Source organism: Callorhinus ursinus, unplaced genomic scaffold, assembly GCF_003265705.2.
Source record: "Callorhinus ursinus isolate GAN/ISIS: 27379988/994484 unplaced genomic scaffold, GSC_fseal_2.0 scaffold48, whole genome shotgun sequence".
NCBI lineage: Eukaryota > Metazoa > Chordata > Mammalia > Carnivora > Otariidae > Callorhinus > Callorhinus ursinus.
The window spans coordinates 9,679,378-9,705,770 of record NW_027397110.1 but is presented as its reverse complement, the minus strand read 5'-3'; the positions used below and the strand labels follow the sequence as shown (position 1 = coordinate 9,705,770).

At 59.8% G+C, this 26,393-nt stretch overlaps 2 protein-coding genes across 5 annotated transcripts in view; one reads left to right on the top strand and one right to left on the bottom strand.

The window, feature by feature from the left end:
- The first annotated feature begins 933 nt into the window (after positions 1–933).
- On the top strand, positions 934–10,936 carry MAFF (MAF bZIP transcription factor F). Of its 2 annotated transcripts, none has more exons than XM_073882773.1 (3): positions 934–1,155; positions 8,454–8,519; positions 9,166–10,936. In XM_073882773.1, exons 2-3 carry the CDS (start codon positions 8,484–8,486, stop codon positions 9,631–9,633), a joined length of 504 nt encoding a protein of 167 aa, XP_073738874.1. In that variant the 5' UTR covers positions 934–1,155; positions 8,454–8,483; the 3' UTR covers positions 9,634–10,936. The 2 variants fall into 2 exon arrangements, with proteins under 2 accessions (XP_073738874.1, XP_025737757.2); XM_025881972.2 differs by having other exon boundaries at positions 939–1,159.
- Positions 10,937–12,593: 1,657 nt separating this feature from the next.
- The window catches only part of TMEM184B (transmembrane protein 184B), a 47,229-nt gene continuing 33,429 nt past the window's right edge, over positions 12,594–26,393 (bottom strand). For 2 of the 3 annotated variants that reach the window (XM_073882771.1, XM_073882772.1), the window contains exons 4-10: positions 22,914–23,004; positions 22,332–22,407; positions 19,440–19,531; positions 18,358–18,527; positions 17,775–17,969; positions 15,835–15,855; positions 12,594–14,992 (exon numbers count right to left, since the gene is read on the bottom strand). In XM_073882771.1, the coding sequence (XP_073738872.1) occupies positions 14,751–14,992; positions 15,835–15,855; positions 17,775–17,969; positions 18,358–18,527; positions 19,440–19,531; positions 22,332–22,407; positions 22,914–23,004 (887 nt within the window). In that variant the 3' untranslated portion in view covers positions 12,594–14,750. The remainder of the gene's footprint in view (positions 14,993–15,834; positions 15,856–17,774; positions 17,970–18,357; positions 18,528–19,439; positions 19,532–22,331; positions 22,408–22,913; positions 23,005–26,393) is intronic. The other variant, XM_025881632.2, reaches the window with a different exon arrangement.

Genomic DNA, 26,393 nt, shown 5'->3' with positions numbered 1-26,393 from the left:
AAGACAGTAGGAAGGGCAGTGTGGCTGAAGAGTAGTGGGGGAGGGGAGAATGGAAAGTGAGGCTGTGGAGTTGGGTAGAGGCCAGATGGCTTAGGGCCTTATAGACCATAAGGAGGAGTATAGTTTGTACTCTAAATGCAAAGGGAAGCCATTGAGGGTGTTAAACCAGCGGGTGGGAGTGTGTTTAAGAATCTGATCCTTGTTTTAAGAACTTTGGTGTGTGAAGAAAGCCTTTGGGGGCAAAGTGGGGAGGCTATCAGGAGGCTTGCTGCCATTGTCCGGGTAAGTTGACGGTGCCTGGACCAGGTGGTAGCACTGGGGGTGGGGAAGAGTGGTCAGATGGCGGACAGTGTTGGAGGTAGAGCCCCCTGACTAGTGGGGAAGAAGGGAGAAAGAGGAATGGGCTTGAACAACTGCAACTGGGAAGTCTGGGGGTACCGGGGGCTGAGGTAGGGTTGGTGGTCGGGAGTTGGATTTTTGCCATCCTCATCGGGCACCCGGCTAGAGGTGCAGAGTGGCCAGTCTGGAACTCAGAGACGCTCTTTGGGGATCATGGGCATATGGTTGGCATTTAAAACCACGGGACTGGATGAGATCATCAAGACAGAGGGTGTAGGTTGAAAGAAAAGGCACGGGGCTGTCGACTGCAAAAGGAGACAAATGACACCTCCGCCCACGCGGCTCTCGCGAGGTATCACGTGAACGCACCCAGCCGATGTTCTAACGGGGGTTGAGAATCCTGGCCGCGCTGAGGCCTTGCGGAGGGGGCGGGGAGGGAGGGGAGGGGAAGGGAATGGGGCCTCTGTGGGCGGGGCCTCTGTGGGCGGGGCCTCTGTGGGCGGGGCCGAGAGCCGGGAGGCCGCTCCGGGGCCGGAGGGATCGCCGGGCGGTGACGTCACCGCATGACTGGGTTTTTATGAATGAAAGGAATCCTGTGAGTGAGTAATTCCGGGAAGCTCGCCTTACAACTCCGCGCCGCCCCCCGCGCCGCCCGCCCCACAACAAAACTCGGCGCGGCGCTCTCGGGAGCCCGGCTCGGAGCGACCGGCGGTCGGGACCGGAGGGGAGACGGACCAGGGCGCGGGCCGGACCAGCAAGCCCGGACGGCAGCGGCAGCCGCGCGTGCCCGGGGCGCCACGCGAAGCGGGCCGAGAGGCGGGTGAGGGACGCGGGTCCGAGACCGGGGCGGGCGCGCGAAACCCGAGGCGGCGGGGTCTCCGCGCCCGGGAACGTGCCTGGGGCGGGGCGGTGTATCCCTCGCCCGGACGGGGGGGCGTTGGGGGGGCGGGGGGGGAGCGGGGGCCAGAGGTCCGGCAGGACCGGGACGCGGCCCAGGCAGGCTTGGTGGGGTGCGGTGGTGACGGGCCCCTTCTGGGGGCGCGCGCGGGGAGGCGGCCGAGCGGGGCAGGAAGGGGCAGCGCAGGCCGGCGAGCGTCAGCGTCCGCCCAGGCGGGGCCGGGGGCGGTGTGTGCACGTACGTGACTCGGTGAGAACAGTCCCTGGACCGGTGCCCGCGGGCCGTGCGTGCGCGGTTTGTTTACGTCCGAGGGCGGGAGTGCGTGTGTGTTCCCGGGCCAGTGTCCCTAGCATCTTGCCCGGTGCGTGCGTGAGAGAGGGAGAGGGAGAGGGAGAGGCGGAGAGAGAGAGAGAGAGAGAAGAGAGAGAGAGAGAGAGAGAGAGAGTGAGTGTGTGTGTGTGTGTGTGTGTGTGTCCTGTCTGTGTCCGCCCGCGTGCTCCCAGGGCGGTGAAGACCCTGGGGCCTGCGTACCAGCCCTGTGTACCTCGGAGAGAGTGTGCCCACAGCAATAAACGCGGAATAAGGATTCGATCGAGAGAAGTGGCCCGTTCCATGGTCACACGGGGGTACGGGAATTTTCCCTCGGGCTGTCCCCTTCCGACCAGCCCGCAGCCAGGCCCTTGCTGTCCCTGGAGTTTCCCGGGGACACGGCCATGTGATTGCGGTGTTTGTCCCCCGCCCAGAGCCAGCGGCGCCTGCAGCCACAGGGTGGGGCAAAGTATCAAAAGCCCCACCCAGCTGGGCTGGGGGGTGAGATGAGCGGGCCACCCCTGGCCTCAGCACCCTGATGGGTCTGGCAACAAAGTGGGCTGGTGCCTCTGTCCTTGTCCCCGGGTTTTCCAGCTGCCTGGGGAAGGCAGACCCTGGGGACTCTCCTTCATCCCCAGGGTTGCCCATCCCCTCCCTCTCAGGAGGAAGAAGGGCCAGAAAAAGGTGGGAGGTGGGAAGGAACCCCTGGCCGTCTCTCTTCCGTGGTTGCTCTTGGCTGGTCCTGGTTCTGGAGGTTGTACCTGCTGGGCTGGGGAGGGTGAGACCAGGCCGGTGGGGTGGAGCTGGTTTCTGCTCTCCTGCTGGTTTCAGTTCACAGGTGGGATTAGTCAGACCGGTTGATGGTTGGACCTGAGGAGCTAGTTGAAGGCCTGGGCCAGCCCTAGGACCCCGAGTCCTCACCCTGGGCTAGGCATGGTCAACAGGCAGTGGCACAGGTGGTCTTGGTCCATGAAGGGTTAATATGCGAGGGGTGGGGCCCTGACCAGCCTCCTCTCCCCATTAACCCTGTGGGATGAGATGGGGCTTAGGGATGCCTTGGTCCTATTCTGCGCCCCTCCCACCCACAGAGCTTAGAACGGGGGTGGGGGGTGGGGTGGTAATTGAGCTTGCTGGGGTGAGAAACCAGATGATCTTTTCACCGTGAATCTTTGAGCCCTGGTGAGCTCTGCTCCCACAGGTGGAAATTAGAGTGTCTCTATCTGCAGCAGGAACTAGGCAATATGTGGGGTGGCAGGATGGGTGTAGAATGGGAAGGTATGGCAGCCTCCACACACCGCCTATTTTCCAGGGGACCTGTGAGAGAGAAAGAAGAGCCCACAGCCCCAGCCAGGCTGGAGCCAGGGATGTCCAGGAGTATAGGGTTTTAGTAAGGGAGGTGGCAGCCAGGAGCACAGGAACCAGGCAGGCCCATCCTTCAAAGCTGGGCAGGAAACATCCCCCAGTAGGGCGGGGGGTCGGGACAAGGGGAAGTGGCTGGGTGGCTCACAGATGGAAAGCTAGCACTGAGAGTTTTGACCTCCCACTGAATCACCTCTGGGCCTTCCCTAGGGCCTGGGACCCAACATGGGTTCCTATGCCTCCCTCAGTCCTGACATTTTTACCCTGCGTTGCCACGGAGACTGTCATGGGCCAGATGCTGGGAGTGAGATGGTGAACAAACCAGATCCAGAGCCCGCCCTCTGGGACCTTATGGTCGAGGAAGGGGAGACAAAGTTGAGGAAAGAGCTACCAAATTCAATGCAAAACCACAGCTGAGATGGGTAGTATGAGGCAGAAGGCGCTGTGATTTGGAAAGTATGTAACAGGACTCCGACTTAGCCAGGGCAATCAAGGGAGGCTTCTCTGAGGAGGTGACCAGTGAGCTGGCTTGTCAGATGGAGGGATGGTCATCTGTGAAGCCCTTAAGGGCAGGGGCTGTGATTCATCTTTGGGCCTTTGGGACCCAGCAACAAGCCTGGCACGGAGTAGGTACTTCTTGGAGGTTTGCTGATGAAAAAAATGAATGAGCATTAGGTCCATGTCCTGGAAGAACTCCACAACATTTGGGAAAAAAAGTTCTGGGAACCCCAGAGGAGCAGGAAGCCCTAGGGGGTTCTTGAAGCAGTCTGTCAAAAGTGAGCAGACCCTTCAGGACCCAGGTGCCATCCCCCCTCACACGCACACACACACATGCACGCACGCACACAGACACACTCCCTGTGGGAAATGTACAAGGATGGGAGAGTTTACTGTCCTTTCCTTGACTTGTTGTGAGCATGAGGATCCTGGGAGAGAGCAGAGAGAGAATCCGATGGAGACCTGGGGGCCCCACTGGCGGGCTGGAGGGGAGGCTGGCCTGGCAGGGTTTTGAAGTGGCCTGAGCCTGGGCAGGTTTGTAGGTTTGTGTCAGCTGTCAGCAGTGCTCCCTCTGACAGCTCTGCGGGGAGGACAGATGACAGGGCCAGCAGTGGAGGCAAGTAAGACCAGAGGCCAGTGAGGAGGCAGCTGTGGTCATAGTTCCCCTGAAAGGGGAAGTGATCCCTGGCTATGCAGGTGGAGCAGAGGGATGGTCAAGGCTCACAGTCTCAAGAGTTTGTCTTCCCATGCCGCTGCCTCCAGGAAGCCTTCCCTGATTGCCTTTCCCTTCCTCCAGGGCCTCCGCTCTGTTGGTGGTCTTGGAGCTCCATTCTGGACCAGAATCTGACACTCAAAACTCCAGAATAATCAGTGCTGGAAGGTACTCTAGGCTCAGTGGAGGTTGGGCATGGTGGGAAACGGAGGTCCAGAGAGGGGAGTGACCTATCTGAGGCCGCGAGGTGTGAGTGGGTGGCGGAACCAGAGCTAGACTGCAAGGTCCCTGCTTCCCTGCGGTGCTGGGTTGTCCCAGCTTTGCTCCCCTTCCAGCAGGGAGGAGGCTCCACCAGCGCTGGCTGCCAAGGCCCAGGAAAACACATTTTTTCCCTCTGTCCTCACGGAGGAAGCAGAATGGTTCAGCAGCCAGAGAGGAGCCCAGGCCAGTGGGTGGGCCGTCTACAGGATGTCTCTGGAGTGGACTAGGGGCCAGAGAGGGGAGGGCAGGAGGGCTGGTGGCTGCTGACGGGGCCAGGCCCGCCGCCAGTCCCTGAGAGTAAGTTCATTCTCCGTGCCTCCAAAAGAACTCTGGGAACCTGCAGACCTTGGAGTTCGGCTCTGCTGGCCTCAAAGGGAAGAAGAGAAAAAATAGGGGTGGGGTGGGCGAGAGATGTGGGGGCTGGCACTGAATAAAGGGCCTTGAACTGGGGGGGTCAGGACCATTTACCTGCTGTGCGACTTCAGGCAAGAGATGCCCCTTCCTCTTGGGCTAAGTCAGGAGGCAGGGCCAGATGCCCTTCAGGGGCCTTTCCTGTGTGACCCCAGCCAGCCAGGAGATGCTGAGGCCAAGCAAGGCCCCCAGCGCCTGCTACTGGCCTGACCCCTCCTGGACGGACTCAGCCATTCTAATAACCCCCAGGTGCTCATGGGGCTCTACAGTTTGTACCACTTGGCAGGTATTTTCTGATCCTACAATTGGAAAAGTGGAGACCCAGAGAGGTGGACCTTGCCCCAGGTCACGCAACCTGGAGAAGACAGAGGTGGGGCTCAAACCCAGGCTTGCCTCAATCCACTGCTCCTTTCCTTGCGTCCCATACCCCAGCCGGGGGCCAAGCATCACGGGGAGGGTGGAACCCCTTCTCCCTTCCCATCTTCCTGGCATCTGTGTATAATCCTTGCCATGCGGAAGCAAGGAAGCAGGTAGAAAGGAGGAAGAGTTGAAGACAGGGCAGGAGGTTTTTCTCCTGGACAGTGTTTGGCGAGGCTTGGGCTTGGCACTCGGTTCAGACACTGACAAGCTCGGTCATGGTGTCAGAAACCACCCACCCGCATCTCACCAGTGCCTGCTCCCTGGCCAGGCAGGCCCTGTGCTGGTGGCCTCAGCACCCAGAACTTCTTCGGCCTGCTTCCTGCCACGGAGCTCCCTGTTTGGTGGGGAGACAAGGAAACAGACCATTACAAGACAGGAGAGAAGTGCTAGGGTGGGCGGCGCCTGAGAAGTTCTGGGGGTCCGGGAGGGCTTCCTGGAGGAGGAAGGATGAGTAGGAATCTTCCAGATAAGGTCGGGGGAGAAATGTCACAGGGTGTGAAGTGGCCCAGAGGCAACAAGAGTGTGGGAGAGAGGAAGTGAAAGAAATTCAGTGTGGCGGAGGTGCCAAACGGAGGTGGGCAGTGATGGCAAGCAAGCCTGGGATGCCACGCAGGTGGGCCTGGACTCTGTCCCAGGGATAGTAAGGAGCCACGGAAGGTTTTCCTCTGGGTGGTGACATGGTCAGAGTCACATGCTGGAAAGATCCCCCGGTTGCTGTGTAGACGATGAGTGGAGGCCAGCAGGAGAGCATTCTAGGCCCTCCCTACGTGTGCGGGGGCGTGGGGAGGGGAAGCGGCCCTTTAAGAGGACTGGATTGATGGGGGTGGTGTATGAGGATCTCTAGTGGCGTCTCTGAAAGGCCACGGTCCTGACTTCGGACTTTCTAGGCCTCAGCGACACTGCAAGAAGCTTTGATGGCTCTGAAGACCTTCCCAGCCCGAGGGCCTTGGTGGCTGCCTTTATGAGGGGATCCCTTCAAAGGCCACACTCCCCCTCCAGTCCCGCTCCTTGCTCCCCTCTGGGGTGTCAGAGCCCCCGGCTGTATGGGCCCAGAGTTGCTGGGGGACTCCAGAGAAGCCGGGGCCTTTCGGCATCTCGGCCCGAGTCACCCTGAGAATTCAACCACCATTACTTGAGCATGTGCTGTGTTCCGGGCTCTGGGCACGGGAGATGCGGCAGAGGACAAGGCAGAGTCTTGGCTGCCATGGAGCTGGGCCTCTAATGGGGAGGCAGACACTGAGCAAATATGTACAATAGAAGAATGAGAATATATACAGTGGAAGGTACCATGGAGAAACGTGAGGTGGGGAGAGAGAGAGAGAGAGAGAGAGAGAGAGAGAGAGAGAGAGAGAGAGAGAGAGTGTGTGTGTGTGTGTGTGTGTGTGTGTGTGTGTGAACCAGGGGCTGGGAATTCTAAACTGAGTGAGAACAGGAGATTTGAAGAGACCCGAAGATGAGAAACAAGCTTGGTGGCTGTCCAGGAGAAGAGAAAGCCAGGCCCAGGGAGCAGCCAGTGCAAAGGCCCTGGGGAGGAGCATGCGTGGTGTATGTGAGGAACAACAAGGAGGAGGGTGTGGCTGGAGCAGATTGGGGAAGGGGAGCCAAGCAGGAGCTGAAGGCAGAGGGCTGCGCCCGGGCTACATGCAGCGGCTTGTGGGCCATTGTGATGACTTTGGCTTTTACTCCCAGTGAGATGGGAACCGTGGGAGGGTCCTGAGAGGGAAGTAGTAGGGGGAACCACCATCAAAAGGCCCCACGGGTGTCTGGCACCAAAGTCCATGCGCTTTGCATTTCTCCACAGCCTGTCCCAGGGACGCCTGGACCTGTGGGAATGTGTCAGACACCGAGCCGAGGCTGTAAGGTGGGCCCCACAGAAAGCTCGAGAAACCAGGGTTTGGACCCCGTTTGCCCCTGCTGCTCTCTAGCATCCTGGGTACTGCTAATGAGATCGATCGGATGCTGCATCTCAGGCCACAGGGCATCTTCTCGCCCTGTCGCCTTCGCTCCTCACCACCACGCCGCCCCGTGCGGATTATCAGATGAGGAAACGCAGGCTGACGATCTGCTGGGAACAGAGAGGACTGCTGCTTTCAAGGGGCCTTTGGGAGACAGTCCCCTTCTCGGCCCTGAGCAATGGCCACAGGCCTCCAGAATGTGCCCTCCATGTCTCCCCAGTGCCAATGTCTGGCATAGAGTAGATGCTCAAAAAATATTTGTTGAAGGGACATGGAACTTTCAGGCCTGTGGGGGAGACACTGAGGGCCACTGGACCCCTCATTGGTTTAGGGTATGGCTGCCCTGTCTGCCCAGGGCGGTGCTGAATTAGTGTTGGGTAGCTGCCAGGCGGGGAAAGCTTTCCCAAGACAGATTTGGGTGAGGAGGGCATGGGCTGGGGGAGCAGGGATGGGACTGGTTATGTGTTATTTTGATGGGGTGCAGGTTGGACTCTGAAAAGTCATTGACTAGCATATCATATATATTATATATATATATATATATATATATATGTATATAATTTTTTTTTTTAAGTAAGCTTTATGCCCAACACGGGGCTCGCTCATGACCCTGAGATCAGGAGTCGCATACTCTACCAACTGAGCCAGCCAGGTGCTCCAAATATGGTTTGTGCACTCTGCTGTATATAGGTTATACTTTAGTGAAAAGTTAAAAAAAAAAAAATCAAAGAGGCATATCTGGACCCCATGTGGGAGAATGGCTGGCGGGGGGGGGGGGGGGGGGGGTGTCCATGCATATTTATTGAGCACCTGCTATGTGCCAGGCACTGATTTAGGCACATCGATGCCATGGTAGGACAGGCAAGACCGAGTCCTCCTGAGTTTGCATTTTGGTGGAGGAGAGGTGGGACAGAGATAACCAAGTAACCAAACAAAATAATTGCACAAGAGGTGACTATGAGGGTTAGCCAACGGGGTGATGTCATGATACAGGAGGCATTTAGCCAGGATGGTTAGACCACTTCGAGGAGGTGACATTTGGCAAAGCTGTCAATGAAGAGTCACTGTGGGGAGGTGAAAAGGAAGACAGCAGTAAAGAGAGCGGCAGGTGCAAAGGCCCTGAGGCTGGAATGAACCATGCAAGGGGGCCAGTGTGGCTGGACCATTGGGACAGAGAAAGGTGGTATGACAGGACTTCCAGAGCAGCAGAGGCCCTGAATGCCAAGGTGGTGAGTTTGGGTTTTATTCAAAGTAGAAAGAAAAAGTGATCTTGGTCTCCTCTCTCTCCTAGGTCTCAGCCCAGAGGGCACCTTCTGCAAACATGTCTGTGGATCCCTTATCCAGCAAAGCCCTGAAGGTGAGGAGGCAGCCGCTGTTGCCCCTGTCCTCCCCCTCCCTCCTTCCCTAGGCTCACTGTCCCATCCCAACTTCCCAACTTCAGTTCCTGGAATCCTCAAGGGTGGCTGAACAGGCTTCAGGTGTTCATGAGGCCCCGGGAAGGGCCCTGGGCTGGAAACCAAGAGGCCTGGGCTCTGGTCATAGATGTGTGCCTCCAGGGGCAAGGCCTGGGCTCTGGTGGTAGGCTGTGTGCCTCCTGGGACAGGTCACTTCCCTCTCTGGGCCGGCTTCCCCATCGGAACCATGCTTACTGGGCTAGAGAGGACTTAAAAGGTGCTTTCTGGACCAGGTTTCTCTGGCTGAGTCCATCCAGGCTGGGGCACTGGGTTAGAATTTGGGCCAAGCCCCAGCGTGGTGGTTCCTTTTGTGTTCAGATCCTGGTTTGGCCCAGTTTCCCCTTTCTGGATTCCTTGCCCTCCCGTTTGGGGCCTTGGAGCAAGTCCAGCCTCTAAGTCTGGGCCTATGGTGGTGAAGGCGGAGCACTGGGGGTGGGTGGGGGGAGCCGTCTCCAGCACCTGCTGCGCGCCAGGCCCAGGGCCGGGGCCCACAAGCAGGGCGCGAACAGGGGCCTCAGTTTCTCCATGTGCCCAACATGCTGCCCCCAGATCAAGCGTGAGCTGAGCGAGAACACGCCGCACCTGTCGGACGAGGCGCTCATGGGGCTGTCGGTGCGCGAGCTGAACCGGCACCTGCGCGGGCTCTCCGCCGAGGAGGTGACGCGGCTCAAGCAGCGACGCCGCACGCTCAAGAACCGCGGCTACGCGGCCAGCTGCCGTGTGAAGCGCGTGTGCCAGAAGGAGGAGCTGCAGAAGCAGAAGTCGGAGCTGGAGCGCGAGGTGGACAAGCTGGCGCGCGAGAACGCAGCCATGCGCCTGGAGCTCGACGCGCTGCGCGGCAAGTGCGAGGCGCTGCAGGGCTTCGCGCGCTCCGTGGCCGCTCGCGGGCCCGCCGCCCTCGTGGCGCCCGCCAGCGTCATCACCATCGTCAAGTCGGCCCCGGGGGCCGGGGCCGGCGCCGGGTCGGGCCCCGCCGTCGCCCCCGCCGCCGCCCCCGGCCCCACCGCCTGCTCCTAGTGCCCGCCCCGGCCCCACCCCCTGCCAAGCCACGCCCCTCCGACCCCCCGCTTCCTTCCCAAAGTGCCTAAGCGTGGTCTCTGTCCCCAGGTGCCATTTTCTCTGCAGCCCCCCCCCCCCCCCCCCCGTGGCGAACACATGATCCCTCCCGAGCCTGCTGTCTTTCTCGTTGTGGTCCCTATAACTGGGTCCTAATAGGTGGCCCTGGGGTGGGACAACTTTGGTGAGAATGGTAGGGTGGTGTTGGAGTCCGGGGTCTCTCTGGGGTCTCTCTTGGCTGAAAGTCCAGCCTTCTTAGACTGGGAGGATGGGATACAGAGCAGATTAGGGAAGGGCTGTCCCGGAGAAGAGGGCCACCCCTCATTTTGTAAAGCATTTGCTCAGATCATACCCTAGCCCCTCCGCACCCTCCCAGGACTCAGGACTAGGTTTGGCTCCTATATGTGTCTCCTGGGGCTGGGAAGCTGATGCTCCCGCCTCTGGTCTGGGCCTGGGGGTGCCTGGCCTTCCAAAGCTGGGAGAATCAGCAGACATCACCCAGTGAAGGCCAGTTAACAGGGCAACAGGCCTCCAGCAGACAGGCCAGTGCTCAAGGCCATCTGTGCTTCGTGGCTGAGCTGGAAAAAAGCCAGGTCTTCCCACTGCTGCCCTGAGATTCCAGCCAGGGTACCAGCCGGGCTTGTCAGGGGCATTGTGGCCACAGACTGGAAAGGATGATGGAAGGGCCTCCCTGGCCTGGGAGCCGCCTCTGTGAGTTAGGGGAAGAGAAGTAGAGGGCCCGAGAAAGTGATACGGATGGAAGAGATGGAAGGAGCTGGCCAGCCAAAGAGAAAGGGGACCAAGGAGGCGACCATCGACTGTGGTGGGTAGGAAGATGAGAAGACAGATCCTGAGGTCTTGCAGCCAGGGGTGGGGGTCCTGAGAAGGACCACTGTACTGTGGCTTGGGGGCTGGCCGCTGCCATTGACTGCCATTCCCCTGGGGAGCCCAGGCCCCAACCCTCCACCCCTGTATACAGCTGTTTATTTATTGCACGAATCTAAGTTATTCTCCCCAGCCAGAAACCTAGCACCCACTCCCTGGGAACAGTGGTGTGTGGCCCTGTGCTGGACTTTGTATTTTCTATCTGCAAATCACATTTTATCTTATATTTAGGGAAAGCCGAATGGCAACAAGCAAAAAAAATGTTTTAAAAAAAAATTTGCCCGGCCCCCAGAATTTATTTATTTTCTGACTTACAGTAAGCGAGTTATCCGCCTTCTGTATTTTGTAGACTTCTGAATAAAGTCAAGTTCTCTTTTTCCACAGTGAAGAAGTCTAAGTCCCTGGGCTATGGGTTTTTTGCGGGGTGGGTGGGATGCGTTCTGAATGAAGGACTGAAGCTGGAGTTCTGTTTTCAACCCCAGGCAGGCCCCTCTGCTGGAGGGGAGGACTAGCTCTTGCTTGGGGGGAGTGGTTTGGGGGGGGGTTGGTGCTAAAACCTCTGTTCTTCTGTCTGGTTCCCTGGAGCGTCCCAGGGGAAGACAAAGCCAGGAGGACAATGAAATGTAGGGTTAAATCCCTGGCATCCCTTCAGTGAATAAACAGTCCCGCCCAGAGGAAAATTCCCGGATTTAAGAGTAATCTTTCCAGCACTTTCCCACCGAGGCCTGACTTTCTACAGCCAAGTAGAAAGTATTTTCCCCATGTTCCGGAAGGCACAGGGAGACCGAGAGAGAAGTGGCTTCTTCAGTCCCAGCCTGCAGGCCTAAAAGGCGACCGTGTGTCTCATCTTAGGCTCCAACTCGCTATAATCTCAGCCCAATCTGCCAGCCCTTTGGGGACAGCTTGAAAAGGAGGGGAGGGTACAGTTGTCTGTGGGTCAGGGAAATCAGAGTTTGAATCCAGGTGTGCCTTTTTCTAGCTGTGTGGCCTCTGATGATTTCTTTAGCTTCTTGCAGCCTCACTGTACCATGAGGGCATAGGTGTGACAAACACCAGGAACCCGAGGGGCTGCAAGCTTTAACATGCAGCGCAGATGTTCACAACAGCACGCGCACACACACACACACACACACACACACACCACACACCCCACACACACAAACTGCAGTGAGGAGGGTTTCTGTCCAGAGAGGTGGCAGGGCTGGGCTGAGGGAAAAGGCCACGTCTGTGGCAGCTGTGAGCTTTGAAAGTTGGGGAAGGGCCAAACCACACGGGTTGGCTGCGTCCACTGGCCTTTCGCCCCCTCTCAGGTTGAGGCCCGCCATCCTGATACCCGATCCTGGGATGCTGAGCTCAGGCCTGCGAAAGGGCAGCAGGAAGCCACGGGCGGGACAAGTGGAGTTTCGTGGCTGGCTGGGAAGTTCCCCCGCCCACGCTGCATTCCCGAGCGCTCCTGTCAGCAGGACAGCCCCTCCTCCCCAGAGGCGGGAGGCCGGAAGGTGCCCTGTGTAGCCAGGCACCTGGCCTGGCAGCCTGCGGCCCCCGCAGCCTCGGCTCCAGAGGCAGGGACCTAAGGTCCCACAGTGGGGAGTGGGCTCAGGGAGGCAGGAAGATAGCCTGCAAGGAGTAAGGAGTCCTGGAAGTCTCTTCAAGCCCCTGGGAGACACCTGTAGGAATGGGGCTGCCCGTGTTCCGGCGGGGCCCCCTCTGGCTGGCTGACAGAAGGGGCAACGGGGCATCAACCCACTGCACACACCAGCACGGGAGGGTGGGCCCCTCGTGACCAAAGCTGCCCCTGGGTCCCCCCGAGACCGTTCGTCCAGGCAGGAGCCTGGACCTCAATGTCCGTCTCTGGCACTGTGCGTTCCCCCATCACCTACACATCATGCCCTGGAAGGAAGCCAGCTTCTTAGGAGACCCCTGCCCACAACCGCCAAACCCAGCCCCAAACACACACTCGGGGCGGCGGGGGAGAGGAAGGAAAAAACCGCACCCACAGGCAGAAGAGATTTCAATACAATCTATATTATCTCATATATATATACTTCTCACTTTATTTGCTCACTTCTGTCACGCATTTAAAATGTCACAGAGACCAAAATAGAGCGGCTTTCTGGTGGAATTCATGGCAGTCATACACGAGATACAAAACTAGGGGACTCTGTCCTCTCATACATCATCCAGTTCGGTTTTCAAGTATTTCTTATGTACAAAGATCTACTCTATCGGGGGGCGGGGGAGGAATTAAAAAAAAAAAAAGTTATGCATCCTAGGAAGGAAGGGTGGCGTGGGCGGGCCCGCGTTCCCGGCCCCTCGGCTCCGCCGGAGTCCCCCCAACCCCCGTGTCCCCCCACGAACCATGCTAGCCAGCAAGTGCCAGGGTGGGCCAAGACCAGGGGACAGGGAGTCGGCGGCACACTTTGGCCTGGAAGGAGAATCACACAGATTTGTGAAAGCAAAGGGGGGAGTGGGGACCAAGGATCTCGGACAGCCTGCTCCCACCTGCCGCCTTCCCGGGCAGCTTGGGTACCAGCTGGCCAGGCCCACCGGACAGGCCCCTGTGCACAGGCCTCTGTGACCCCGGGGGGGCTGGCTTGGTCACAGGGCCCAAGACAGCCTGGGAAGACGACTGGGGTGGAATCCCCCACTGGACCCTTGGCATACTTCATTCCAGGAATGAACAAGAAGGAAGAGACTCCAGGGTGAAGTTCTGGTGCCACAGGGCAGGGCCCTCCTCACCGTACCACCTTCTCCAGGCTGTTACAGCCCAAACCCAAGTGCCATCTGGGATCCAAAAGACAGAACGCTCCGCCTGCAGGAGCTCCTCCCAAGACAGTGGCCGGTGTAAGCCAGCCTGCCTGGGGGCTCTGGCCCTCGGAGGCTCCGCGTATATGGGTGTGGAGGTGAGCGAGGGGAGGGGAGGGGACTGGCGATCCTGGCCACCCCTAAGGCCTGTCCAAGGGTGCCTGGCCCAGTGCTGCAGGATCCTCTGAGTGCCAGGAGCTTGATAAGGGCCCCCAGTGAGTGTCTGCGGCCAGACAGACTGAGGGCCTAGGAAGGGGCAGCTTTCATATGTGACTAAGGCACAGAAGAGATGGGCCGAGGGGCCAGCCGAGGCAGGACACCAGGCCCTGTGTGGGTACGGCGCCAGGGAGAGGAGTCTGGGGTCACTCCTCCCACTTCCCAGCTCCTTGCTGCACGCCCCCTCCTTCCATCCTCCCTCCCATGGGACTGTTCCTCCAGAAGCTGGTCTGACATGTGGAGACTCAGACCTTCCCCTGAAACGGGAAGGAGAAGCCCTAGGGAGAGACCAGGACCCTGTGGAGGTTCTCACCGCTCAGCCTGGGAAGGAGGGGCTGGGAGCCGCCCACCCTTTCAGCAGCCTGGAAGCAGGGGCTCTGCCCAAAATGGCTCTCCAGAAGACAGACCCCAAGTGATAGGGCAGTGTGGGCTGCTGGCTGCCCTCAGCAGGCCAGGAGGAAGGGGCATGAGGCAGGCAGGAAGGGCAGCCACGGAGAGGACACCCAGGGGCCCAGAGAGCCCTGCTTGGAGAGGCCTCGTCAACAGAAGAGGGGCCCAGATGCACCTGAGTGCCCTTCCGACACGGGACACGTGGCTCTTGGTGCCACTCTGGTCCTTGCAGCATGCCAGGCAGGCCTGGGTCAGGAGGGGCTGCGGGGAGCATCTGGGTTCCCTCCTGCCCCTCTGGCCCAAGGTGAGGCTAATCTAGCATGGACAGGGGGCACAAGGGCGGGAGCAGGCAGGAAAGAGCCCAGGTCAGAGTATTGCACGGTGTTGGGGACAGTGCTGAAAGTCTCATGGGGGAGGGGGTGAGCCGCGTGGGGGCTGAGAGGGCCGCTGGTCCACCATGGGGCCACAGCTGGTCCCACCATGCCGCCGCAGGACAAGCCACAGGGGCACAGCAGTCACGCCCAGCGTCCTCTGTCCCGCGCCCGGAAGCAGGGGTGGCCTCGTATAAGTATTCCTGAAGGCTCGTTGTGAGCCTGGGCTGTCCCCTGGGCTCACAGCTTCTGGCTGTTCCTCCAGAAGTGACAAGTGAGTGTTTCTGGTCCAATAAATTAACGGGCAATGCCAAAGCTGTGCCAGGCTGCCTCCCGGCCCGCGCGCGGGGCTGGAGGGGGGCACACCCTGCCCTGGGCCCAGGTGCCAGTCCTCCCCACCAGCAGCCGCACCTAGAACTCATCATCAGAGCTAAGCAGGAGAGTCTTCTCATTGTCGCGGGCACCACTGAGGCTGTGGGAGCGCGAGAGGCTGTGGGCGCCACCGCGCCAGGCGGGCCCGGGCTCCAGGGTGGACTGCTGTGTGTACTGCTGGTAGGCAGGCGAGAAGTTGTGGATGGCATCCTGCACGATGTCATGTGGGTTCATGGTCTCCTTGAGGCTGCTGGAGATGCTCTTCATGGGGGCGCAGCGGCCTGCAGGGTGGGAGCCCAGAGGCGGGGGGTGAGCAGCTGGGGTGGCAGGGAGCGCATCGTCCTGGGACCAACCCCCACCCCGAGGCTGTGTCACCCGACAGAGAATGGGGTCCCGGGCACAAGGAGGCACAGGCAAAGAGACGGCTCCTCTGGCTGCGGCGCAGAGTGCAGGTGAGCAGCCTCTGGGGGCTGATAAGTGTGGCTGGTGGGAAGGGACCCAGGGTGGAGAACGGAGGCCGGGAGTGTCAGGGGAGGGGCCCCGGAGAGCTAGCCCCGCCCCCTCCCCCCCGAGGTCCCCCTTCACTCTGGGGAGCAGAGGGCACCAGAGTCTGCCAACCAGCTCTGTCAGGACAGGGTGTCTGCCAGCACCAACAGTGGGGCTGACCCATAAATCCTCACCAGCTCCCCTCTGAGAGGGCGGAAGCCGCCAGCCCTGATGCGCTTCCTCCTAACTTCCCCTCTAAGGAACTCTCCCCCACCACAGTTTCAGCGGGGAGAAGTGGCCCCGGCCCCCAAAACCGAGTGGTAAGGGATAAGCCCAGGTCTTCAAATTCAAATCTGGCATGTCCTTTCCACCTTCATGTTCTCCGCCACGGATCTCCCATTAACACGCACTGTGCCCCCAGGACCCAGCAGGGCATATTCCAGAACACTGAGAGACCAGGACGGAAGCAGGCAAACTCTACGGGGGCAGCCCTTGGCAGGCAGGGGCTCTGAGCTCTGCTGCCTGGGGGTGCCTGTGAGACAGGAACACAGAAAAGCGGCTAGGGAGAGAGGCATGCCGGTGACAGTGACCACGACTGACGTGCAGGACAGACGTGCAGACCGAGAGCAGAACCTACCGTAAGGGCCGTATGTTGGCACTGCCCGCGGCCAAACCCGGGACAGAAGCAGGGCGGAGGGGGAAAGGGGAGGGGGAGAGAAGCCAGAGAAATAGAGAAGACAAGAGACAGCTGAGTGACACCATCTGCCCACCACCGAGGCCTGCACACGGCACCAGACACCCTTCCCGCCCCCACCCAGCAGCCCCGGCTGCCCCTTTGGAGCCTGACACCCGGGGCGGAGGGGCATGTCCACCCAGGGATGACTCCTCTCACAGGGCTCACACTCTCGTCCGGGGGGATGGGAGAACCAACAGCAGATACCCAGGACGGTGGTCGAGGCCCCACCTCCACATCTAAGTCAGGACCCCAGCACCCCCACTTCTCTTTAGGCTTGGATGGAATTGCTAAGCCTGTGCCATGTGCTTTATGAACCTCACGACACTTCACAGACAAGGAAATCAAGACTGGGGGGCAAGGGGGTGTGGTTCCCTGTACAGATCCCCCAGGAAGGGCAGCTGGGGACCCAAGTCCGATTGCAAGGCTGAGGGGTTAGTGCGTCCAGCATGGAGGTGGGGTCCTGCCTTTCGCTGGTAGGGCTGGGCTGGGCTCTTTGCTATAGCTGGGTTTCTGGCCATGCTGTTCTTTGCTGGGCTGGTGGTCCAGGAGCGGTGGGTGGGAAGATAAAGCCCAGGTGTCCGCTGGGCCTCTGCAGAGCCCCCACGTGTGACATTTTAAACCTCAAGGGTCCAGAAAGGGTTCTCTGCTATGGCCCCAGGCTCCAGGCACAAGGGTGACTTTCCTAAGGGCACAGGCTCTGTCGGGAGCAGGTCCAAGGGACATCGCCCTCAACACTGAGTGGGTGCTTGCCAGATCTGGGGACCCAGAGGGAAGCGGGTGGGGCAGCAGCGAAGCAGCCAGCACTGGGTAGGTGTGCGATCACAAACAGAAGGGGTGCTGAGAGCCCTCCGCCAAGTGTGCCGGGAGAACACAGCTGGGCGCACAAGAGTCGGGCGGCCAGGCAGCCTGGAGTGCCGGCCCATTCAGAAGGGGCCCGCAGGTCTCTTTCCGGCCAGGGAGAGAGCGCCTGAGTAAGAAGGGGAAGGGGCCAAGGGGCCCTGCTGCAGCACCCCACTCTCCAGGGCCTGTGGTGGGCCTAGGCGCTAGGCCCGGGGAAGTGGGTTCTCGTCTGTGGCCACATGGAAGGCAGCGGCAGCAGCCCAACTCCTGGGGGGTGGCGTGTTAGAGCAGGAGCGTCCCCTCCCCAGACCCTCCCGCCTCCTCACTGGCATTCCTGGCCTCCTCTGCCGCCAACCCCCCACCATCCCCTCTGCCCAGTAGCAGCCAGAGGCCCGGGGGAGCTGGGAAACCCCCTGCCACTGCTGTCCAGGCCCAGACCACTCATTGTCAAATCTTGGGGAGGGGGGCCCCCAGATGTGGGACTTGTACTCTCTGGGGCATCCTAATGTAGAACTGGGGTTGCCAACCTCTTCCAACAAAGAGGAAAATGAGCAGCTGTAAAAAGCAAGCTGTTAAAAACGATGCCCATCTGAATCCGTTTCTTAGAAGGAATCCCAGATATAAAAAGATGGAGAACTTTAGAGCCGAGGGCATTACAGGACAGAATGGAAAGCCGAGTCTGGTGTGAGGAGCCCCAGGAAACCTGTTTACTCTGGGGTCTCTGTCCTGACCTTCCCGCGGGGCTCTCCAGACTCCAGGCCTGCTGCAAGAGTCAGGTGGGCTCAGCTGCCGGGACCTCCCCTACCCCCAACCCCCCACAACCTTGTGTTGGGGGCACAGGGCAGGACAGCCTCGACCTGCGTGGGCCCTTCCCCACCAGTAGGCCGGAGACGCCTGCGCTGTCACCACCTGTCGGACACTGGGGGGCAGGAGGGCCCCGGGGCAGGACTAGAGAGGGCCTCTCCCTCTGGGGTGGGGGTCTCCAGGCTGCTGGCTCGTACCTTGCGCATCCAGCCTCTTGTCAGCATAGACCTTGTAGGTGAAGGCGTGCCGCAGGGCCAGAGCTGCGAAGAACATCTCCACACAGATGATGAAGTCCTGGTAGCCGGCGGCCACGGTGCCCTCGCCCACAGACACGCGGGCCGAGTGGATCTTGGGGATGGCCCCACACTTCTCCAGGATGGCCAGGAGCATGCCTGGAAGGGGAGGCGTGGGCATGTGGCCCTGGACTGGGCCCCCATCCTGCTGCCCCTTCCTCATGCAGCAGCCCCCCAAACGCCACCCCCACCAGCAAGGATGGCAGTGGGGTCCGTGGTTGCTCCTGTGGGGCTGGGATGCCAACACCAAGCTGAGGCCTCTGGGAAACCCCACTCCGCTAGCTCCTTGCTGGCCGCCAACACTGGGGCTCCCCTGGGTCCCCCATCCATGAGGCAGCCCCACAGAGGGTCCCCCATGGCTCCTGTGAAAGGCCCCTGAGGGCCTAGACTTCACGCCCAGGAGGCCCCTGGTGGACAGAGGTCTGGGCTCTAGGCTGGGAGGGCCCAGGGACAGCATGGGCCTCACAGGGCCTGAGAAGAGGCTCACCTTGCCAGAAGGAGAGAAAAATGACGGACTTGACCATGAAGAACTTGAGGACGGGGCTGTAGGGGCTAAGTAGGTCCCGGGTGGCAAAGTAGAAGAGGAAGAGGGCGTAGAGGGCCAGGCTGACTGAGACGTTGTAGATGATGGTCACGTAGAGGTAGCCGCTGGTGACGCTGTGGGAACGGGGAGTGTTCTCTGGCTTGGACAGGGCCTTCTGAGGGACAAGAGGCCTCCCTCCCGCCTCTGCCCTGCCAGTCTGCCAAGCCCCACGGCTCCCAGCAATGCTCCCCAAGCAGTGCTCCCAGCTCTGGCTCCCAGCAATGCTCCCCAAGCAGAGCTCCACGAGCCACTGAGGAAAGGGGTCCAAGTGGCCAAGAAGCAGGGGGTGGAGGGGAGGTGTGCGAGGGTGTGCGCCCGCGGTGAAGGTCAGCCCTGCCGCCTCTGCTCTGGTGCCCAGGCTCCTGGTGGGGACACAGACGTGGAAGCCACTAGGACCAGGGGTGGGGAGCTCAGCCCGATGGTCCGGCAACAGGTGTGAGAACAACACAGAGCTTGGCTCTGCTCTTTTCTCTTGAGCCAAGTCATGTCCCCCCTGAGCCCCCGTTTGCGCACCTGCCCCGGCAGGGCAGTCACGCAGGGTGCAGGTGGTATATGCAAAGTGTCTGCAAGCACGGGGCCTGGATACCAGGTCACTTTCACTAAGTCCCAAAACAAGAGGAAATCTACACAGGAGAAGACTTCTACCCGGGGACTCAAGACAGGCCTCTCCGGGCTCTGACTTTCTTGCTCCCTGCCCTGGGGGTGGTCACTATCCCTTTTGGGCCCACCCCTGGGGCACCAGTGTGTAGGCGGGGCCAAGTGGGATGGTGGTCACCGCCAGGCATGGGCCTTGCAACTCAGGGGTGCAAGGAGGCGTGAGGAGGGCCGGGCCGTGCTTGGCCTCCCCTCAGAGGAAGGTCAGGGGCGTGGGGCCAGTCTGCAGCCACCCCCTTCCCTAAGGCGGGGGCATCAGCCTCTGGGCAGGGTCAGCCACTCCCGCGCCGACACTCCTCCCCTCACGCCTGTCGGGGGGACCCTCTGCTTACTCAAAGTCACCATCCCGGTACTTGCCGAAGGCCTGGAGGACCACGGTGCTCACAGCCATGAGTGGCTTCACCACGCAGAACTGCAGGGTGGCCTGGTGGGGGAGAAGGTCAAGAGTCGAGGACGAGAAAAGAAACTGTGACAAGCGCTTCCTCTGGCCCGCTGGGTCTGTGCTGGATGCTGAGGGGCCGGGGAGGGGGGCCCAATGTCCTGCCCCGAGGGCACCACCGTGGCAGGGAGAGGCAGAATCTGTTAAGAGGACAGCTGCGCAATCACGCAATGCAGTAGAGCGCGCAGACGGAAGGAGGGAAGGAGGGAAGGAGGGAGGGAGGGAGGGAGGGAGGGAGGGAGGCAGGCAGGCAGGCAGGCAGGCAGGCAGGCAGGCAGGCAGGCAGGCAGGCTGGCTGCTGGAGGGGTCAGCAGGAACATGCCAGAGATAAAACAGGGGCAAGCACGAGGTGCAGCTCCTACCAAGCCCGAGCAGCCAGGAGCAGATGCGGGCAAGGGGGTAGACCCTGGTGATGGACGGCAGCAGGAAGGGGGCCAGGGCCCCGCTCGAAGCCTCCTCCAGCCCTCCTTGTCCACCCCCGGGGTCTCACTGGGGCTGCAGGTGACCCGACATCACAGGGCTGAAGAACACAGCAGTGTCTTCTGGAAGCTCTCCCCTCCCTATGTATTCAATAAGGGCCTCCACTGGCCCGCTCACAGCCACTGGAAGAATTCCTGAACCAGGTTCTCACAGTGCCCTCCAGAGGCTCCAGCAAAGTCAAGGACCACCCATGGTGCCCATGAAACCAGCAGAAACACCATGCTCTTGAGATCAATACATCTAAGCCACAAGGCCCCTTCTGTGGAGCGGGGAGCAGCTTTAAAAGGCTGAGCCAGTGTGGCTTCAAGTCAGGCAAGGACCCCAGGGCAGAGAAAGTAACCTGTTGAACCCAGTTTCTGCCCCACTGGGGACCTGAGCGCAGTTTGTGGGGAGTCCCGGGGGGCCGGGGGCAGAGGTGCGATGCTGCCCCCAGCAAAACCCCCTAAACTCCCTGGCCCCACCACCCACCTTGAGGGAGCAGGACCAGTACCTGGGGGGAAGGGAGGAGTCACAATCTGCGCGTGGTGGGGGTTAAGAGCCTGTCAACAGGCTGCTGCCGCCCCCAGTCAGCGGGGCGCACAGGAGCCCCCCAACATAGTTATAGGTGAGGAAACCAAGGCACGGAGAGGCTGAAGTGACAGCGGAGCCACATCAGCAGGCCCCGCAGCCTTCACCAGCCACTGCCCTGGGTCGGGTCAGAAATCAGGCAGTGGCTCCGAAGCCAGGCTGGACATCAGAACCACCGGTGGAGCTGTAAACATGACCCAGCACCAGAGCTCCATGCCAGACCTTCTTCATCAGGCTGGGGGTTGGGGGGGTGGTTGGCCGACCAGAGAGTGCGTACTGTGAACCAGCTCTGCAGGAGGTTTGGATCGAGGGGGGGGGGGGGGGGGGGGGCCCGGCCCAGGCTTTCTCACTCAGGAGGGCTCTCTCCGGAGGAAAAGGGGTGCAAAGGCTGCTTTTATCCTAACTCTGTCCTCTTATTACCTCTCCTTGCCCCTTCCAGAACAGCAGCAGGACATCCGAACCCGCGGGGCCGGGGAATCATTTATAACCAGGCGACACAAGCTAGTGATCATGGGATCAAAACTTTGTACATAATATACTCTTCAAAGAAGGCAGTGAGTCACAGCTGGGCCCAGGGCGGCTGAAAGGCTGGTAAACAAAGGCTCTGGAAGGCCCCACCCACCCTGACCCCAGGACACTTTTAACTCTTTGCCTCCAGGCCCAGGAGGGAGATTGTGAATGCAGGAACGCCCAAGGGAAGGCAGAGCTGGAAGCAGCTGGCCTGTGGTGTAGACCTGGGTGTAGACCTGGCCCTTCCAGGTAGGTGCTTTGTGGGGATGCCCACACTGCAGGCAGTGGCCCTGCACAGAAGGGAGTAGAAAGGCCAGCCCTCCGGTGGCCACGGTGATCAGCTGTGGTTTTCATTTCCCCTGTGACTACTCTTGGTGACGCCGGAGGGGCTGACAGAGGTCCTGGCACGCGGAGGAGACTGGGCTGAGGTCGATCACCAGCAGGGTGTGGCACGTCCGACTCAGACAAGAGTGGGCTCCGTGCCAGTCTGTGCTGACTGCTTCCCATCCATCACCCCACCCGGGCCTTAAACCATCCCTTGAGATACGTATAGTTTGGCCTACTTTACAGAAGGGGAAACGAAGTCAGGCTCAGAGAGGTTACATAACTTAGCCAAGGTCACCCGGTCAAGAGGAAAAGCTGAAAACCGAACTCCGATGGTCAGACACCCGAGCCCATGCGCTACACCACAACCCCACACCGCTTCCGCCCAGGCTCCTTGAGACCACAGGGGAGGCAGCTGAGGAAAGTGGAAGCTGGTGGACTGCCGGTTGGGAAACGGGGAACAGGCCAGAGACTCCGCAGGCCCATCTTGGCAGGGAGCTTTCATGCAGAAGCCCTCCTGGCCTCTAGCTGCAGCCGATCAGAGGTTTCAAGCTGAGATTGTAGAATCCCCATGCACTTCCTGATTCACGCGCGCGCGCACACCAAGACCTGCCTAGCCGAAGTGAGCAAAGGTATGGGACCACTTCCTGCCCGGGGCTGCCACAGACCCTTTTAGGACACCTGTTGCTGCCCCCTGGAGCGCACTCTGCTAATGCACGTGCATGCCTAACAGCGTGCGGAGCGGGTGCCGGGGCTTTGGGGTACTTCATGGGATATGGGAACGCCACAAGTGGGGTCCTCCAGGCCCTACGCCTGCCTCTGCCACTGGACAAGCAGGGGCAGCACCCAGGCTCCGGGCCCCTGGCCTGCCCCTCTTGACCAGGGCAGGTGCAGGGACACACACCTGCTTGCAGAACCGCAGGAATCCAATGGAGTAAGTCTTTCCCCAGAGGCAGCACGTGCCGTACATACAGCTGGACCTGGAAGAGGCAAGCAGAGAAGAGGCTGGTAGGCAGACAGCCAGGATTAGGGAAAAGGTGGGGCTGGGGGAGGCCACCCTCCCTCACATCCACACAAGCCTGGGTAGAGCGGACTGGGGCTGGGAACAGGGCACAGATCCCAGGCAGCCTTTACCCGGAGGCCAAGCACTCGGGGAGAGCTTGCTCGTGCAGGGAGGGCATGAGGGAGCAGGGCTCCACCGGCCTGGAGGGCAACAAACCGACTTGCCAAGTACTGAATGGCAAGAGTGCGAGAGGGAGAAACAGGCAGACAGGAAGGGGTAGGAAGAAAAAGGAGCAAGAAACCGGCGAGGCCGTCCCCAGGTCCCTGTGAATGGCGTCCCTCAGGAAGCGAGGGGAGGCACGACAGGGCCTGGTTATGGGCAGAGCTGGTCTGTGTGTCTGCCTGACACCCGGACGGCTCGAAGAACATCAGGCCCAGGAAACGGGGTGGTGTGGGAGGGGCTCCGTGGGGACTTCATACTCACTCGATGGGCTTCCCTCTGATCTCCGACATGATGGAACTTTCTCCCCCGAGGTATTCATAGCACAGGCTCAAGAAATTATAGATGACCAGGGCTGTGGAAAATGTCCAGAGAAAACCACTCAAACTAACGGGATGGGTAAACAGATGGTGGAATTCTAAACAGCAATGGGAGTGAAAGCACCACAGTCATGGGGCCTCAGGGACGCAAGGACCCGCACAGCGAATATTCCACTTGTCATCAAAATCAGGCAAAGCGAAGTCATGTTGTGTAGCATAGGCGTACATACGCCGCTGGTCACACCGTAAAGCAACACAAGGAGGTGGGAAGCACAAAGTTCCGGATTGTGTGGGAGGCTGGGGACGGGCTCGCTGGGGGCTGGGGGGGCACATTCTGGGGCTCAGCAGCTACCGGCTTTGTAACTGCTTATTCGTTTCAGGCACTTTTCTGTGTGTGTGTGTGTGTGTGTGTGTGTGTGTGTGTGTGTGTGTGTGTTACGGATCGGATTTTTACAACAAAACAGTAAAACATTCTTTAGAGGGACCTCAGGAGAAATCTTTGGCAGGAATGAGACTGGAGAACCTTTGTCCATTCAACCACCTCGAGTGGCAGGTTGGTGCACACACCACTGGAGGCTCCAGGGGGAGGTATGAAGGTGCACAAAATAGAGCACAAATGTGTGGGGAAGCCGGGCCAGCCCCCTCTGGATGCAGCTCCGTATCACCCCAGAGACACAGCTCTGCGACAGCGATGGACAGCACCAAAGTATGTTATAAATGCAGCAATCCGCTGTGAGCGGTCTCCTGGTCAAAGGATTTCTGCGGGGTCAGCAAGATGAAGGCTGCGGCCTGCAGGGCGCTTGGAGCACAGGGACGTGCGGGAGCAAGGATGGGGAGAGTGGAGGCAGGAGGAGCGCGGCAGAGGGCGCAGGAGGAAGGGGCGCAGGAGGAAGGGCAGGCCGAGAGCATGGGAACTCAAGAACGTCCAGCAAAGGAGTGAGGGTCCAAATGGGGTCAGGGGACAGGAAGGGCAAGGGAGGAACCAGCGCCCCTGCAGACAGAGGGCTCCTTCTCATCTGACCCTGCTGTCCCCCTGAAGCGCAGAGGCCTTCAAGGCTCCCGGTACAGCCCTGAGCTTGGCATTCAAGATTTTTCCAGAGTAATTTGGCCCCTGCCCACCCCTCACACGGCCTTCCCGGCAACTAGATGCCCCTCTTTCCCAGCAGGTTATGATGCCCCCCGCTCCGTGCTTTTCCCTTTGCTGATCCCACGGCCTGGGGCGCCCTTCCCTCGGTGTCGCTGGTGCCTGTGAATCCCGTGAGACCCCCTGAGAAGTCTCTGGCCCCTACATGGAGGCTGGTGCGTTCTCACACAGGGGACCGCTGATCTGCAGACGCTGTGCGGTGCTTCCTGCCCTGGAGCGTGGCTCGCATGATCCCTGACTGCTCTCTTGGGACTGTGGCCCCTGGAAGGGGGCCCACCTCTTCCCCAGAGCATGGCCACAGCACTTGGCACATACCAGGCACACCATGAATGTGGGACTACCTTGAACTGGAGTGCACACAATCCTGCCGACAGAGCTACAGGCGAATGCTGGCCTTCAGCAATTTGGAAAGGAGTATTTTTGAGGTGCTGTATACCTAACCTATTAAGGGCTCACACCTCCAGCTAGGGTGGGGGGCCCCAGGTAGGCACCCTGTATCAACATGGGCCACGCCACCTACCACACTGTGCTATGACTATCCCTCTACAGACATAGTAGAGGGTTTTTCCCCCGATTAGCTGCGAGCCTCCCTGTGCCTCAGTCTCCTTATCTGTTATATGGGGACAACAGAGGTACCTACCTTGCCAGGAGGGTTGAGTATGCAAAGTACTCAGAAGAGTGGCTGGTGCCATTTATCTGCTGGTCTTCCTCAGGGGTCGCTGTCCCTTGATGGGGCTGACGACCGTGGATGCTGCCTGCCTGGCACAGAAGCAGCTCAGGAAATGGCGGGGGGGGGGGGGGGGGGGGCAATCCCCCCTGAGCCCCAAAGCACCCTTCCGTGAAAAAAAATTTGGGGGGGGGGGGGGGGGGGGGGGTAGGCATCAAGCCAAATCTGATGTCAGCCTGCTGATAACCTTTGTCCAAAGCCACACAAGGCCAAGTAGAATGGATGTGCCCATTCCAAGCCGGGTCCAGCTACACTGGCCAGTGGTACTTTCCAAAGATGGCCACACCCTGGGACACTGGCTCCCCTCTGTGGGGACATAGGGTCTTCCTCCCTCCCTTTGCATCCGAGGGGACCGGCGTGACCACAGCACAAGTGCTACTCCAATGGGGCGCCTGGGTGGCTCAGTTGTTAAGCGTCTGCCTTCGGCTCGGGTCATGATCCCAGGGTCCCGGAATAGAGCCCCGCATTGGGCTCCCTGCTCCGCGAGAAGCCTGCTTCTCCCTCTCCCACTCCCCCTGCTTGTGTTCCCTCTCTCGCTGTCTCTCTTCTGTCAAATAAATGAATAAAATCTTAAAAACAACAACAACACAACAACAACAAAAACAAGTGCTGCTCCAAGACATCTGATGCTGGGCTTAGAGAAGGCCTCTTTCCTCTGGTTCTTTCTCTTGAGATGCCTGCCCTTGGACGCAGCCCCCTTGCTTCAAGGAAACCCAAGCCAGCCCACGTGGAGAGACTCCCCAGAGTGGCTCGTGCGGGAGGAACCAAGGCCCCAGCTGATGCCAGCAACAAGTGCCAGACACACGAGCAAACCAGACTTCAGACCCCACCCCCAGCCAAGGGTCCCCCAGCAGAGGCCCAGATAGCAGGGCACAGGGAGGGACTATCCGCACTGTGCCCAGTCCAAATTCCTGGACTGCACTCTCCATGAACAAAAGAAATGGTCGTTTTACACTACTCTGCTTGGGGTGATTACTGATGCAGCCAGAGTAAATGTATTCGTGCACACGTGTGTGTGTGTGTGTGTGTGTGTATGTGTGTGTGGCTGCTATATGTATCTATATAATGTGTGTACGTATATACACGTGTGTGTGTATATCTACACATATATAATGGGTGTATGTATATGCTTGTATATGATATAAAACCATTCCTAGAGTTCCCAGGACGTGCCAAGAGCTCTCACACTCCGTGCTAGCATGTTCCGGTGCCTCTGCTAACTCCCAGGGCAGGCCCTGCTGAGATGCCACCTCTCCCTTGCCAATCCTCTGTCCACTGCCAGGCTCACTCCACGCACCACGATCCCACTGTTGATCTGGCCTATCCTTCCCGTACAGGGGGCAGCATCAATGAAGCAGGGAAGCCACAGGCCCTGGATCCAGACTGCCAGGGTGTACAGATGGCGGCTCTACCACTTTGGAGCTGTGTGACCTCAGGCAGGTGTCTTAAGTGCGCTGTGCCGTGGTTTCCTCACCTATAAGCCAGGGATAACAGCGGCTCCTTCCTTGAGGAAAGGCGGGACGTGGGACTCCTTTGCTAAGGCTGAGCTCACA

Coding starts and splice junctions, on each gene's coding strand:
- MAFF (XM_073882773.1), top strand. CDS start 8,484: ATGTCTGTGGATCCCTTATCCAGCAAAGCCCTGAAG. Junction 8,520..9,165: donor TATCCAGCAAAGCCCTGAAG/GTGAGGAGGCAG, acceptor TGCTGCCCCCAG/ATCAAGCGTGAGCTGAGCGA.